This window comes from Physcomitrium patens, chromosome 10 (assembly GCF_059467195.1).
Source record: "Physcomitrium patens ecotype Gransden chromosome 10, ASM5946719v1, whole genome shotgun sequence".
NCBI lineage: Eukaryota > Viridiplantae > Streptophyta > Bryopsida > Funariales > Funariaceae > Physcomitrium > Physcomitrium patens.
Window position 1 is genome coordinate 13,310,430 of NC_143419.1, and position 17,175 is coordinate 13,327,604.

The 17,175-nt window shown below is 35.6% G+C and overlaps 1 protein-coding gene across 3 annotated transcripts; it reads right to left on the minus strand.

Annotated features, from left to right (window-relative positions):
• Window positions 1–543: 543 nt before the first annotated feature.
• Window positions 544–3,266, minus strand: LOC112288033 (thioredoxin-like 4, chloroplastic). 3 transcript variants are annotated; one of them, XR_016505202.1, is made up of 4 exons: window positions 1,451–3,266; window positions 1,193–1,295; window positions 1,018–1,071; window positions 544–800 (listed from the first exon to the last, which is right to left on the minus strand). XR_016505202.1 is itself a non-coding variant. In XM_024531801.3 (3 exons), the coding sequence occupies exons 1-3, from the start codon at window positions 3,249–3,251 to the stop codon at window positions 651–653; spliced, it is 525 nt and encodes a 174-aa protein (XP_024387569.2). In that variant the 5' UTR covers window positions 3,252–3,266; the 3' UTR covers window positions 544–650. The 3 variants fall into 3 exon arrangements, 2 of the variants coding, with proteins under 2 accessions (XP_024387569.2, XP_024387568.1); XM_024531801.3 differs by lacking the exon at window positions 1,193–1,295 and having other exon boundaries at window positions 2,931–3,266; XM_024531800.3 differs by lacking the exon at window positions 1,193–1,295 and having other exon boundaries at window positions 1,462–2,961.
• Window positions 3,267–17,175: the final 13,909 nt, after the last annotated feature.

Here is a 17,175-nt window from a genome sequence, read left to right on the forward strand (position 1 = left end):
ATCAATGGAACTATCAAAAGAAGGATTGCCATCAAAAGAAGGGTTGCCAAATCCCTTTATTCTTCCCATATTTGTGTGTTAGGTAGTAAGATCCACACAGTAACATCCAATCAATTGTAAGCCAGTACATATAGGAAAATGAAGCTAGTACATATAAGAACATGAAGTGCCTAATCAATTCTAAGCCAATACATATAAGAACATGAAGCTAGTACATATAGGAACATAAAGTGTGTTTGTAGCCTAAGCCTAATCTTAAAAAATGCTACTACTACTACCACAATTAATTCTTATTAATTTTTTACTAATTTTTATTAAAACTAAACTTACTTTCCATATAATTTTAAATATACATATATTTAAAAAATTAATAAATTATATGATAGGAAGAAGAAATACTAAAAAAATATGTCTAGAAGATTACAAGTTATGTAGCCAATGTCTTTCTTTGATGCTTTTGATGTAATATCAAATTAAACTTCCATTTAAAAGCAGCGACAGATTAAAACAACACCCGAATGCACCATGTAACTAGCCATCAGACACGGATGAATGAGGTGCACATCATTTGCACAGCTAATTCTTCAGGTTAAATGAAATTACAGAATGTTAAAGACAAAGCACGGAAGGTAATCAAGCTCAGAACTCTGTTATTTGAGGCCATGAATGTCACTCCACTCTTCAATTGTCTGATCAACGCCCAAGTGTTTGTAGATGGTCTCTAGAATTCTCGCTTTATCACGGGTTGGGAAGGATTCTACAAGCTCTCCGTTCTTGTAGAAATGGAACAGCGGCACAACCTGCACACGTCAGTGTTGCGGTTGTCGGATCAGCAAGACTCTTGCAGAGTAATAAAGAAGTCCATGTGAAGCATCCAAATGTCAATGGATTGACGCAGGGATGCCACAAGTGGAATTTACTGAAAGAATGATTGGCAAAGCATTGAAAGTCCAAAAATACACGCGACCAAAATCCATTAACAAGCTATGATCACCCAGTTGATTGAGGTAGCCATACCTTAATTCTGAATTTCTCAGCTATATCAGATTGCTCCTCATACTCATCAAACACCTGCACACGAAATACGGACCAACTTGTGAATACTGATCAAGTTTGACTCCGCGGAAGTTGTTAAAGTAGCTTGCTTTTCGCTGTTTTTTTTTCTAAGTCAATCAACAAGGTGAACATATACTTGTGCTTAGGTGTCAATCGATAGATGATATATTGAAATTCAATGAAATCCTGAAGGCAGGTTTTCAGGAAGGCTTGATCAGACATGCTATAGATAACACAAGCTGGAATAAACAGGTCAAGAATTTTTCTCAAACAGTGGAGGGTGGCTGGAATTCTATTTAGAGGAACGATTTTCAAACAATAATGATCGGAAGGATCGTTAAACTAGGAACAATTCTAGAGCTTGAAAAACATTATAATGAAAGTCAGAGGATACAGTGTACAAACATTATGTTTAAGAAATACAACAGAAGCTTCTCCATTCCCAGCTCCTTTGCAAAGCTTCTGAAATCCTTTCTCGATGTATCGGCAGCTCCCGCACGAAGTTCGAAAGAAATCAACAACGACTAAGGAACCCGAAGTCTTTGAGTCCTGGACAACGTGTTCCAGCTCATTTAGTGTATTGATCTCGCGAACACATTCAATTGGACACAGGTCCTCGTCGTTGTCACTATCAACACCGGACTCAATGTCCTTCTGAAGTGTCTTCTCCAGTTTCTGTTTTTTGTATTCATGCGAATTCAACAAAGCCGATGGTCTTCTGCTCTCAAAACGTCCTTCCTTGCGTTTCAAAAAGTAAGAAAAGAGAAGACCTTTCGGAAAAGGATTATAACCGAGAAAAGAAGAAGAGTTTGGAGCAAAAACTTGGCATGTCGATGATTTTTTTAATGGTGAATGACTTTCAGGCTTGCTGTAAATGAAACTTGAAGAAATTGGACCCGCATGAATTCCGCCAACAGAAAGAGCCTCCATTTGTAGCCAATATTGGACAAATATATGACTTGAGCAAAGCAATGAATTATGCAGGTTCAAATGGCGAACCGCTTCAAAAGCTTCAATCCGTGCTTAACTCATCGCCAGAAAAATATAACTGTACAGCCTGCTTTCTAAATTGATCACTGATCAAACGAAAATGTAAAGGATGAACTTACAGGAAAGGCTAGCTAGCAGCTGTAAAATGATTCTCTTTGGATTCTATCGCATATTGAAGGGCAGCAGAATCCTGTTCTCTAACAGGACTTTTACTGTACAGTACTTTAAAAAAGTAGACAAACTATTAAAATACTTATTCAGATAACTCCACAATTCGAATTCCCTCGAACAGAGAAAAAGGGATTCAAAATTCTGATCAGACTCTAAATTCAAAAAAACTCTAATGTCCGATACTGAGTAAGTCCTGCAGCCTGCCGCTCAACAACAATCTGGCGTGGAGAACAAGTCACAACAGCCACTGTTGTCACTCCAGAAAGACATGCGAGGTTTACAAACCGACTTAACGAATCCAAAACTCCACATGCATTACTTCTCCCAAAAATAATGATCCTCTTAACGGCCTCACTACACAAAAGCGGCAGAGCAAAATAAGTCCACTCTGGCAGGACCAGTTCAGAATCCACTAAACAAACATTCAAGCATCCCTAACACCAACTCACAAGGACTCGGCCCAAAACCTACGATCCCCTGTTGCAATCAAATTTTCGGCAGAGTTCCAACCAAACGCGAGAACACTGCACCGCTTTCGAATGCAAGTTCCTCGATGCATGCGCACCACAGAGCCAAATCTCGTCGATTGCCCTCTCCTCGTTCCCCGATCCTACACTCGCCACAGGATCACCATCGCTGGCTAACAGAACCACCCAAAACTGCTCCAACGCACAAACACCGAATCTACAACTGGGTACGAGGGAAAACGTCACCTTTGATCCACCACAATCTCCTCCAACCTGAAGCCACGAAACTCGTAACGATTCACGAGCAGTGGGTGAAATATCTACCGCTTTCCTGACAAACGCAAGCACGCAGGAGTCTCCGCCTCGCAACCAAAAGCTTGGCGGGGACCCGCTTCCCAGATCGACGAAACCGGAACGAAAAGTAGACGAGTCCGACGGCCTTCTCACCATCGTTGGACGTGAGGAAGAACTCGACGACCGTCGGCGAGGTCTCGTTGACGAAGGGTGGCTACCGTGTACGTGTTGAGAGACGCAGGAAGGATCTCTCGGTTCTCCTTTCGGTTGCATGGTGCTTTTGATTTGTTTGTGGCAATTATTAAGAGGTGCTGTTAACTGAACCAGCCCAATCAGATGGGAAACTTGTACAATGGGTTTCTTGTGTAGACCTCACACTTTGTTGGCCACAATGTGGATGGATGACACTAGTTTTTGTGAGGTCCAATCCAGCACCCGAAACAGTTGATGCAGGGGAGACACCCCCAAGTAAACATTCCAAGCTTGTATTGGAATAATTAAAGTAAGTTGTTTGATTAGGATTGTGATGGTTGTCATATTTTGGTTTTTTTCAGTGGTTTGCAACACACCCTTGATCTGTTTTTGGATTATATATAGTCTACATATATACATATATATATATATATATATATATATTCTCTTCTTCTTCTGTTACCTTTATAATTTTTGTTGAAAATGACTACCAATTTTTGAACTTTGTTGTATGTTACCAATTGTGTATATGTTGTTTAAACATATATGTATTAAGTTAATGTCCATTCAACATCATTTTTTTGGTTTATTTTTTTATCAAGTATGTATTAAAGATCAACAAATCTAAGTTAAGTTACTACCACTAAGAATTTAATCTTGATAAGTTGCTAATGGTCAAACAACATTTAAGGTTTTGGCAAAGTTATTAGGATGAAGATGATTGTAGAAGAAGTTCATCTGCATCAAATACAATCATCCACTTGAAAGAAAAGGTGTTAGTAGTGAAAGTGTTAGTTTTGAGACTAATTTAGATCTTGATTTTTACTTACTTGTGGTTAAATACATTTTGAATTTGGTATATGTCTTACACCTAAAAGAGACATTTTAGAATACTTGTATTGTGCTTTCTTGTTGAGTTAGATCTTTGATGGATTAACTTTGCAGTTTGAGTTGTTAAAAAAATTAAAGATATTCAAAAGACCTCTTATGGTACTAAGAGATGATTTGTAAATATAGAAGTTATTTATGAATATATAATCTTAATTTAGATATTTCTATTATTGATAGGACTTACGAAAAATCTTAGAAGTAAAGTTGACATTGCTTTGAAAGTGATAACATTAGATTTTTTTTATAAAAAACGAATTTTGGAATTATAGAATAACAACACATTTTTATTAATTTTGAAAGCTTTAAGTCTTCTTTTTTTGATTTATATATATATATATATACATATATATATACATATATATATACATATATATACATATATATTTAGATATATCTTCAAATACAGATAAGGGCTTAAAATTCATTTAAATGTATAAAAGAGATAATTTCTATCATTTAAAGATGAAATAGAGCTTTTGTTGGCTTCTTTAGATCTTAAAATATTATAGATGAAAGTAAAGAGTTTTAAGCATGCATTTTAATATGAAAGAGAAAAATAAGTACAAATGTTGTAAGAAGAAGGATTTTGGATTTATTGTAACTAATGTTGATGAAGCCAATTTTTTATATATTATTACTTATAAATTACTATTAAAAACATAAAAGTATCTTTGTAACACTTATAAAAGCAAGAACTTGTCTAAAGTACTTTATATAAGAAGAAAATTTCTTATAAGCAAAATAGAAGAAAATAAAGATCTCATTGTGCACATCAACAAAGTATCAATGACAAGAACATAATAAAGACAAATAAACAAGTGAGACTTCTTTCAAAGAAAGATGAAAAAATAGAAATAACTTGATATGTATATTAAAAAAGAAACTAGAATGGCTATTCCTAAAAGACAAGAAAATTAGAGACCCTTGAAACTAGACTGGAAGCAAGAAAGGAGTTGACAAGAGTGAAGAGGGCTTCATTCTTGTCTCTATATATACTATCTAACTAGGGGCTACGTGGTGACGTTCTATAGGACCTCCAATATGTGTTGACTTTGTAAGACACATGCTTTGACTTACAAAGCAAGTTTTTCTAAGTGTGGGCCACATAGTTAGCTTGATCTTCAAGCTAACAACATGTGTGGTACATGGCCAACTTATTGACCACGTTTCTAATCCAAAAAGTCAATTAAAGACACCTATAAAATCAAAGCAGCATCTATGAAGCTTCTAGGAAGCTTTCATATCAAATACTATAGAATTAACTTACTTTTACATATTTTTACTTACTTCTACCTATTTATACATGTAATTATTGGCTTACATGTGTATGTCCATGACATTACCCCCCTTTTTAGGGACGAGTTCCATGAGGAACAGCAATCGTATGTTGAAGAAATCTATAATGCGACGAATTGTATTGGCCACATACTCTGATCTTTGTTCTCTTTAAAGATGATTGATAGGGCCTCTCAACCATTGGTAGTGTCCTATACCACGGTGGAAAGACCACCCAGTTATTTGATCATTGTTGAGGGCTTCATAACTGCTTTTAAATAAAACATTTGGAACACCATCAAGAATTGTTCCTACCTCTAGTAAAATCACCAAACATCGGGAGTCCCTTCCAAGGTTGTGATATCAAACACGTTATATTTTGCCATCTATTCGAGGAAGAACATGTCGTTCTTAAAGATCTTCATTTCAATTGCTTCATCTTAAAGATTGAAACAATTGTAATGTCTTATCTAGATCTTGTTTCTTTAATAAAGAAGATTTTCATCTTGATTTTGATGGATGTCATCAATGAAAAGCCTCCATTGCCTTTGCTGCATTTACAAGATTCTTTACTGGCTCCCATGTACGTTCACTAATATCATATCATATCCCTGTCAATGGAAAAGATATTCTAATTTATTTTGGTGCCACCTTGAATCTAAGACTTCTTCTACTTCAAACTCTTCATTATTGTCCACTTCCATAGGAGGAGGTGGAGCTTGTTGTCTTCTTGGTATTTCTACTATCTTGTATGGTTCAAAAAGAGACATGTGGAATATTGAATGGATTTTCATTGACTCCGGTAGATGTAAATGATATGCAACTGGATTGATTTATGCAGAAATAGAAAATGGTCCAAGCCTTCGATAGTCCAACTTGTCACAAGTACGAGTGGTTTTGATATTGCAACGAAGTATCCATACCTTATCACCCATGTGGAATGGTGGTTGTTCCTTTCGATAAACATCTGCATTGACATTTTGTTGTTCTTGAGCTTCTTTTAATTGCGCCTTCATCGTTGCATGTAGCTCTGACAAATGAATTGTGAAATCTTTTGCAGCAGGATTATCAACTTTTGAAAAGTCAAAATATCAAGTCATGGATGATAACCATAATTAACAAAGAAAGGTGTTTGTTTTGTAGAAAAATGTGCCATGTTATTATAAACAAACTCTACGAATGACAAAAGAGTTGTCCAATCATCTTGTTGGTAGTTAATGGTACATCTTAAATACTGCTCCAAATCTTCATTAACACGCTTTGTTTGTCTATCAGTTTGAGGATGGACTGTCGAAGATAGTTTTATATCCACTTTTAGAATCTTGAAAAGAGTCCGCCAAAATCTTGATACAAATTGAGTTCCCATATCTGATATAATATCCTTGGATAATCCATAATAGCGATAGATATTGTCAAGAAAGAGCTTAGTTGTTTCTTCACCTGTGATAGATTTTGTACATAGTACAAAATGAGCCATCTTGATAAAACGATCTACTATCATGAATATACAGACATAAGAACCTGAGATTAGAAGGTCCTTGATGAAATCCATAGAAACAGAAGACCATGGTTGTTTTGGAATGGGTAATGGCTGAAGAAGTCCATAAGGTCGATGACGAGGAGTTTATGATTTTGAGCAAACATCACAAGATTGTACAAAAATTTTGACTGCTTTTCACATTTGGGGCCACCAAAAGTCCTTGGATATTAGTTCCAAAGTTTTATTGTACCCAAAATGTCCTGCTGTTGGAAAGTCATGATGAGCTTCAAGAACACGTAATTAATCTCCACCTTTTGGAACATATAGGCGTCCCTCAAAATAGAGTAGATTCTTCTTGAATTCAAACTTAGAAGTATCATGAGATGTTGAAGGATTTTCCTTAATATTACAAATAAGAGGATCAGAAGACATACTTGACCGAATTTGCTTAATGAAAGTTGAATCAATAGTTAGTGTTGATTTCATTACTTGAAGATGAAGATGCTCTGGTTTCAACAAAATTATTCGTTGTTGATCAAAAGTAGCATTTCCTTCCTTTGCTGAAAGATAAGATTTTCTAGAGAGTGCATCTAACAAACCTTGTTGTTTTTCTCGTTGATAAGTGATCTTGAATTCGAATCTTGACAAAGACATACTCCAATGGGCTTTGCGACAATTCAAAACACGTACTGACATAAAATATTCAAGGTTCTTGTGATCCGTATACACTGTGATTGAGCTAAAAGTACCTTCTAGATAATGGTGTCATTCTTAAAACGTATCCATGATTGCAAGAAGTTCTTTGTTATGGATCTCAAAGTTGATCTTGGCTACTGAAAATTTTCTGGAATGAAAAGCTATTGGATGAAGTTTATCATGTATTCCCATTTGTAATAATACGACACTCAAAGCAAAGTTTGATGCGTCTGTTTCCATAAAAAATGGCTTAAAAAAATTGACGCGATACAAGATTGGTGCAAAAACAAAGGTTTTCTTCAAAGCTTCAAATGCTACTTCTGCTTCTTGATTCCATTGAAGTTTGTCTTTGCAAGTCAAACGTTGTCGTGTTGTGACACGACTATATGGTGAAAATATGACAAAAAAAATGATATTTTAATTAATATTCTATTATCATGGTTCAACAAGTATTCAATATATTTTACAAGGCTTTTATAAAAGCCTCTAATCCTATTTTCTTCACTTAATAGCTAGTAGATAAAAACTAGTTAGTAATTTTACCTTCTAGGCTGTAGTAACTTTTTTATTTCCTTAGAAAGGCCATAAAATGGTAAAAAAAGGATAAATAGGATAATTTATTAGCATGGTTGATACTAGGGTTAAGTTGAGGGTAGGATCGGGCTATAAAACCACTAGGATAGATTAGATTGATATCTGGGGGTCGGCCGAATATGAGACAGGGTCGAAATCCGACCTCTAGCCACTAAAACGGCCGCCTAGGGCAAAATACGGGGGATTTTTTCAGATCGGGTTTCTGGATCGAAGAGCTAGCTTTAAGCTCTTTTCAAGGTCACTAGTTTGGTTTCATTAGGGTTTGTGAGGGGAGAGCAATTGCTGCTCAAAGTCAGTGTTTATTTTGGTGTTTTGGATTTTATATAAAACATTGATGGTTTACATTCTCAATCGGTTTGTGCAAGTCGTGTAGCATCTATGGGTCAAAATTTGGTATTGTCTGGATAGTTGGGTTTGCTAAGTGTATACAAAAATTTGTATTAATCTAACAATGCAATCAAGAGATATCTGGGTTTTAGTACAAAGGATTGTCGGAAGTTGGCAGTCTAAGGTTGGATAGGGTTCTGTGATATCTGAAGATCTACTAGTTGGATCGACGTAAATTTTGGCTTAGTAATAGAAGATTTGGAGATCAGGCGGCTATTCAATTTTGAGCTAGAGTTAACGGTTGACAAAGGAGAAATCACTTCTGGAGTTTCTACATCAAATTTCAAGGTTGCAGTCAAGTGTCATCAGTGCAGTTTTTCGGCGTTTTCTTGCAATTTGTAAGTTGGATTGGGCTGAAATTTTTTTGAGCATATAGAAGGCTTATACTGGTATTTGGGTGCAAAATTTCACACTAAGTGGACGGTTGGATCAAAAGTTACAGCTTGTCAAAGTTCACTGGCTAGGGTTAGGGCTTGTTAAGAAAATCAAAAACAACTTAATTATAAAAGAAATAAAGCAATTGGAATATTATATGGTTAAAATGACTATGAGGAGTGTTTTTAAATACTTGGGAATTGATATTTCAATTATATTCTTCATACATGGATAAAATCTATTAGGGTTTCTTTGTTATTTGCAAAAACAACTATACCTTCCACAGCCAGATACCCAGTGTATTCCCGAACAAGACAACACGTAATACGACAACGTATAAGTGGAGCTACAACTTGAGAGAAGTCTTTGATGAAGATCTGATAGTAGTTGGCAAATCCCAAAAAGTATTAGACATCTCTTATCATTTTTGAGATCTTCCAATCCATAATAGTTTGAACTTTCTTAGGATCCATCATAAGTCCATCATTTGAAATGATGTATCCTAAGAAGTCAACTTGAGTGTGTGAAATACACACTTTTCTATCTTGGCATAGAGTCTTGCATCTCTTAGTTTTTGTAATACTTGGCGAACATGAAGTTCATATTTTTCTAACTTCTTAGAATAGATTAAGATGTCGTCTAGGTAATAGACAAAAAAGTCATCTAAAAACTCCCAAAAAATATCATTCATTAAATGTTAGAATGTTGTTGGTGCATTTTTAAATCCAAAAGGCATGACATTGTATTCAAAATATCCATATCTTGTTTGAAATGTAGTCTTTCATTCATCTCCTTCTTCGATGCGTATCAAATTGTATGCTTTCAATAGATCTATTTTTGTATAGATCTTAGCTTGATTCAGCTGATCAAGAAGTCTAGATATCAAAGATAGCAGGTACCTATTTTTTGATAGTGATTTTGTTGAATCCTCGATAATCAAAACACAACTGCAATGATCCATCTTTTTTCTTTATAAATAAAATTGGAGCTCTTGCTGGAGATTTGAAATGGCATATAAAGTTCTTGGCCAAATTCTCTTCAATATACTCCTTGAATTTAGCTAACTCATTTTGAGATAAATTGTAGATTGGTCGAAATGGCGGTTGTGCTCCTTCTTGAAGGTCAATTGAGCAGTCATAGGAACGATGTTGTGAAAGAGTATCCGCATTCTTTTTCTCAAATACATCTTGAAAATCTTGATATTGGCTTGGAATGCTATTTGAAGTCTTTCCACAAATAGAAACAGGTGTGACATAAATGACACAAGGTGATTCTTTTTTTGCAGCATGTAAGGAAGCACTTGCATCTACAAATATAGGTTTAATTATAGTAGACTTATGACTTTCTACTTGATTAACTACACTCTTAGTTATACTTTCAAAAAATTCAAGACTACAAGAAGTCCAATGTTTTTTAGGGTTATATTTTTTTAGCCATGATAAACCTTAAATGATTGGATTAGAAAGAGATCTAATGATATTAAATATTATAAAGCTACTATGACCATTAATTGCTATTTCTATAGGAAGGATTTCATGAGTAACATCTCTTGAAGACAACGGATGACCATCCATGACTTCTATATGAACAGGTTTAGTTTTTTTTACTAAAAATATGCTATGTCTTTTAGCAAATTTTTCATCTAAGAAACATGCTGAGGCTCCTTAATCTAGCAAGGCAGAGGCTTTGAGATATTTAGGTCCTAGAACAACATTTATCGCAAAACAGGGAAAAGGTTCTGAGGAGAGGATAGGACCTTCACTAAGAGTTGTACAAGATCCAGGCACACGATCCCTATTGTAGTTGGACAAATTTATTTTTTGACATGCTATCTTCTTTGATTACCGTACTCCTCATTTTATGGTTGCATCACTTCCTTAGACAATATTAAGCAGTGTGCTTAGGTTCTCCACAATATAAGTATAATCCTTATTGACGACAATGGATCTTTTTTTACTCAATAAGAGGTTTGAAATGTACAGCATCAATTTGCATATCCTCTACTTTCGAATGTATGTGTTGAAAAGATGTTGATATTGCTATTGAATTATAGTTATGTTGAGGTCTACTTGCATGGTTCTCAAATCAGAATTCAAAAAGGCGATTGTCACACTTCACAACAAAGACAATTGCTTGACTCAATGATTGAGGATCAAGTAAGTTGAACATTAATTTTTTACCTCATATTATAATCCATAGAGAAATTGGCTAATAAGTGCAGCATCATCCTACTTAATATCAGTTACAAGTTGTCAAAATTGTGAAGCATACATCGTTATTAATCGATTATCTTATCGTAAAATATGGATCTTATTGGTTGCAACACAAATTGTATCATGTTCTCCATATATAGATCAAAACTTTGCCAAAAAAGCCTCTAGATTATCTAATATTGAATCTTGTCATTCAAAAAAAGATAAAAATCATGATAGTGCTGAACCTGAAAGAAGCATACCAATGAATCTAACTTGCGATCTTGGAATTGGATAGCTTTGGAATTGAAGTTCAATCACAAGTTACACTTGATTGATAAATCCTCGAAACTTGGATCCCATGCCATCAAACTTCTTGGATAGGATAATTTTTGGTTCTCTAACATTGGAAGGGCGTTGTCATGTTGTAACACGAGTATACCATGAAAATATAAAGAAAGGGGACTTTTATTAATATTCAGTTACCTCGAATATTGGGAGCAACGACCAATTCCAGTGCAAACATTGAGAGGCCAGGTTCAGTCAGCCCGTTACAGTCAATTGGGGCATACTGAAATGCTCCATTCGATTCCAATAACGGGAGTTAGCAGGAAGGAAAATGACCAATTCAACGACGGGTGAGCTTGGTTTGAAGAGCCAATTGGATCCAATTTCAAGACATCCAATCCAGATCCTATTACAGGCCTTTTATCCAATATGAGACCTGACTTGGTCGGGCAACTCAATGCGGTCCAATTACAGGAACATCCAGGTCTTACTACGGGCCTCTTAGCCAATATGAGACCTGAATTGGTCGGACGACTCAATGTAGTCCTCATTACGAGGCTCCGATTCTGTTTCAAGCTGTTCCGTCTTTTGTACCGTTTCGAGAACGTCCTTTCGGTAAAAGGATGTCTTAAAGGTAAAAATGGAGGAGAAAGTTCTAATGGTGGGAGCTAATTTCAGATCCAAGACAGAAGATTGAAAAAATTCAGAGGCTAGGATTTGAAAGAGGGAAGAATTAAGGTTAAAGGAGAGAGAATGAGGTTTTGGAGGGAGAGAAGGGGTCAGAGCTAGCTTCATGCTTCGGGAGGGGGAAAAAAGACAAAGATTTGGGGTTTTTTTCTTCATAGGATTTTAGAAAGATTAAGACAATCGTCGCTGAAGTCAGTGTTGTAATGGTGAATCGAGATTTTTAATAAAGTGAATGTGATTATTTTTGATTGTTTTGTGAAATCGAGTTATGTCTGTGATGAAGAATTAAAAGGGTATCTATAGGATTGAGTATGCAGAGTGAACGAAATTTATTGGATTAATCTAACGAGACTGTCAGTGGATATAAGATCATGAATATAAAGTAGTATTGAAGATTAGCAGTTTGGTTTATTTGGGATTCTCTGTAATGTCTAGAGACCTACTAGCTGGGGCAAAGAGGATTTTGGCGAGCAGTCGAAGGACATCCGTATAGATTTACGGTATATTCTTACAGTTATTTATATTCTAATAGTCAAAAACTGATAAACTGCTTGAATATTAGCAAATCTCTATACTACCTTCTACAGCTAGATGCCCAGTGCGTTCTTGAGCAGGAAAGCACGTAACACGACATAAGTGGTGAACCCGACGTGAAAGCTTGAGGTGGAAGGTATTGGATTTCGTTTGATTTTATTTTTATTTTTATGGAAAATAAAAATAAAAATTTTGAAGGATCTTTGGAAGGAGTTTCTGGTGGAGGTTCTTCGAAAGGACAAAGTATGCACATGGATTCATCTATTGCTAGTATGTTTCAAGCCTTCTCATTATCAATGCAGCAACAACAAAGCAATGATCGAAAGGAAGCTTTGGCAACCAAAGCATTGCAAGCAGTGGTCAATAAAATTGATCAATTTGATGGAAGGAATATTTTAAAGTATTTAAGATGTTATGTTCGTGAAATGGAATTAAATCGGGTTTCTGAGAAGAAAATGGTTGAATTATTTGGACTTGCCATGATACCGGAGATAAGAGACTATATGACATCGATTACGGATCGTTATGGGAATTCATGGGAGGTTTTTTCACATGCATTGAAAGACGAATATTTCTTGAAAGATACTGATGGCGTTACTAAGAAGCTGTTTCTAGAATGGATTCAACGGCCCAATAAGAATTTGCAAGCAACAGAGCTACTAAAGAAATTTGAGAGGCAGTACTCTCAATTGTCGAAGGTAGAAAAATTGACATTGGAGCCGAACAAAGTTGATCTATTTCTTCAAGCTGCTGATGGAGAATTACAAGGGAAATTAGAACTCCTTCTTGAAGATAAAGAAGAAGATGAAGGATTGACAACAAAGTGGAAGAACGTTGAAGATGTGGTGGGGTTGCTTACAAAAAGAGAATGGAAGAAAGATAGGAGCAATATTTCAAAAATAGTACAAGCACCCAAAGCTCCAATACATACAACACCACCAACAATGCCTACAGTTCAACCTTCGACATCCTTATCAAAGAAAGTAGATATGGGGATGGAAGAAATTATACGAGGAATACAAGATCTTCAAATCAAATTGGCAAGACTTGAAGACAATACTTCTACAAACAATTTGAAGAATGTTTCAAAACAAAGATATGTATAAAGATGCATTTGGTGTGATGACGCTTCACACACTAGGAAAGATTGCAATGAATTTAATAATATGATACGGCAAGGAATTATGTACTGAAAAGATGGGAAGACAACATTAAAAAACAGGGAGGATCTTTTTCAAACCAATTTTGGCAAGGAGAGAAAGAGAGCATTGATTCAAGATTACTTAAAAGAGCATGAAATAGCAGCACGAGAAAGTACAAGTTATGGTGCTAGAGTAGATGATGACCTTCGTGGAAGAACAAAAACTAGTGAGTTTTGGGCTTCTATCATTTCTACAATCCAAGAAGGAAAATTACCTCGAGAAGCATTATTCAGGACTGCAGCTACAATACGAGGTGCAACAGGTTGGGAGGATCCTGTTGAGTCTCTTTCAGTTCATGCATATATTGCTAAGAGCCAACATGAAGCTTTGATGGAAGAAAAGAGACGAGGAAATTTTGAAGATATGAGAGAAGGAAATTCTTCTAAGAGGCAAACTCAAGGAAACAAGGCTCGGGAGGCAGCTTCACAAGAATTATCTGTAAAGGATACCTCAGCATCATTGGAACAAAAAAAACAGGGAGACAAAAGATAAGGGCAAATCAATTGCTTATAAGCTACTTTCTGACATTGAAGCGGCAACAAATTTGAAAGGGATGTTGGAAGAACGTATATTAAACGCTAAGGTAGAATTCACATTGAAAGAAGTTTTGGGAATTGCAAAGAAGGAGTTTCATGATATTATCATTGAAAATATTAAGCGAAAGAGGCAATTAATGGGTGAAACTGGAATGAGTGATGCTATTGATACAAGAATATATAAAGATGAAGAAGAGATTGATATTGGTTACAAGCAACTAACAAATGAAAAGAATAGGTATAATCAACGAGTACATTTCAAAGATTATAGTGACAAGGAAATAAAAACTTTGAGTCATTATACTCAAAAGCATTGGGCAGAGGCAACTACTAAGGTATTGGTGAAAGTAGGAAATATAGAAGAACCAATTGTTGCTTTAGTCGACCATGGTTCTGAAATAAATCTCATGTCTAAAGATCTTTATAAGAAGCAAAAATGGCCAATTGATATGGAACATGGATGGGCAATACGAGCAGCTAATAACACACGGGGCGAATTATATGGAGCTTGTCCAGATGTCAAAATTTGGATTGGGGATGTTGCGACGGAGCAATATTTCTTTGTTCAAGATACAACGTCTTATCCATTGATTTTAGGACAACTTTATATTACGGCAACACGGATGGAAACAAAAGTACTTGACGATGGTTCTGCTTATGCAAGGATACGTAGCGAAGATGGGAGGAAAGCTGTATAATTTCTAACAGTACCTCCTAACCATAAACGGAATCGAAATAGGTTGATGGAGAAACCATTGCCAAAGATTGTTGAAGGATTTAAGGATTTTGGGGAGGTACCACTGTAAAGCGAGATTATGAAGGTACAAAAGAGGAGGTACTCTTGCGAGATGAAGGTGCCTTTGATGCGAGTTTTATTGGTATTTTAGAGAATGGAAATATTATGTATAAGAAAGTTAATGATTTTAAAAGAAAATAAAGAAAAAGATTATATAATATTGAAGGAGAATTATGCAAGTTAGGTACATTGCAAGATGATGAGAGGATTTTAGGTGTTTATGAAGAAAATGGACTGGAAGATTCATTGGAATTCATTACATCTATTGGGTTAGGGGATAATGATAAGATTGTTGAGATTCATTCAAGAAAGGTTTAAACCATACTTGAATCTTTTCAAGCACTAGAAGTCACTGTAGAGACAAGATATAAAACGTCCGATAAGAAGGTAAAGCCTATTGTCAGATCATTACCAAAAGATTCTAAGGAACAAATGGGAGAAGCATCAAAAAAAGCTAGTTTAAGAGATCCAATGAGTATTGGACATCAGTTTATTAAAGAAACTTTTGAAGAATTGAAGATTGGTTCTGATGGTTCTTTATTACCGAAGGAAATTACTTGCTTCAAAAAGATGTTGGTTAAACAAGGTAGATCGTTTGGCTTCGAATTTTATGAAATTGGGTGTGTGGATTTGAATATTATAACACCTATGGTTATCTTCACTGTACCGCATGTACCTTGGAATCTAAGATCGATTTCAGTACCGAAGGCATATTTACCTATATTGGTGGAACTATTAAAAGAAAAGATAAAGATGAATATATTCGAACCCTCATTTGTATCATATTCTAGTCGGTGGTTTATGGTACCTTATAAGAATGGATCACTACGGTTTATTCAAGATATGCAACCGGTGAATGCGGTAACTGTCAAGAATGCAGGAATTGGACCTATTGTAGATGAATTTGCTAAGGCGTTTGCAAGAAGGGCGATCTATTCAATGGATGACTTGTATTCAGGTTATGATCAATTTCAACTTGCCGAAGGAAGTAGAGATATGACAACAATGAGGACACCACTTGGATTGGTTAGAATGTGTACTCTTTCTCAAGATGCGACCAACTCAGTTGCGCATATGATGAATGGGATGAATAAGGTATTGAAAGATTTTATTTTGGAAAAGACTATGCCTTTTCTGGATGATGTTCCTATAAAAGGGTGCAGAGAAGGAGACAAGGATGAAACTTTAGATAAAAGGTGGTGTCGCAAATATGTTGTTCATCATATACAAGATTGTGAAAAGATTTTAACTCGGCTTGAAGAAGTTCATCTTATATTATCAGGTATGAAGTCCGTATTTGGAGTACAAGAGGTTGTGATTGTTGGACATTTATGTGGATCTTACGGAAGAAAACCAGATTCGACTAAAGTTGATGCAATTCGAAGGATGAAAGAGCATTGAGATTCTTTAACAGAGATTTGTAGGTTTTTAGGTGCATGTGTATTTTATCGAATTTGGATCTCTCATTATTCTCACATAGCGGATCCATTATATGAACTGTTATGCAAGGGTTATCGATTTAAATGGAAAAAAAGACATATTCAGGCTATGCAAAGATTGAAGAAATTATTGATGTCACCTCCAATATTGAGGAAGGTTGATTATAAGTGCAATAGACCAGTGATTCTTACTGTGGACGCTAGTGCAATTGCCATTGGATGGGCTGTGGGTTAAGATGATTCAAGTGGGAATAGATTTGCAGTTTGATTTGGAGCTAAAGTTTTAAGTATTCGTCAGCGTGCGTATTTGCAAGTCAAAAGAGAATTTTGGGGAGTTGTTTCGGCTATGAAAGCTAAAAAGGACTATTTGATTGGGGCAGTAGTAGTAATTGAAATAGATTGCTTGCCATTGCTTGGAATGATTACTAATTGTTCAATGCCAAATATTGCAATGTTGAGATGGATTGCTTATATTAAGTCACTAAATCCAGAATTTGAGCATGTTACTGGGAAGGACAATTTAGTAGCAGACATGCTATCTCGAGCAAGATACGAGAGAGAGGACGAAATGGTTGAAGACATTGATGACGTCGGATTGAAATTCTATTCAATATCAAATCTCAACAGAGAAGA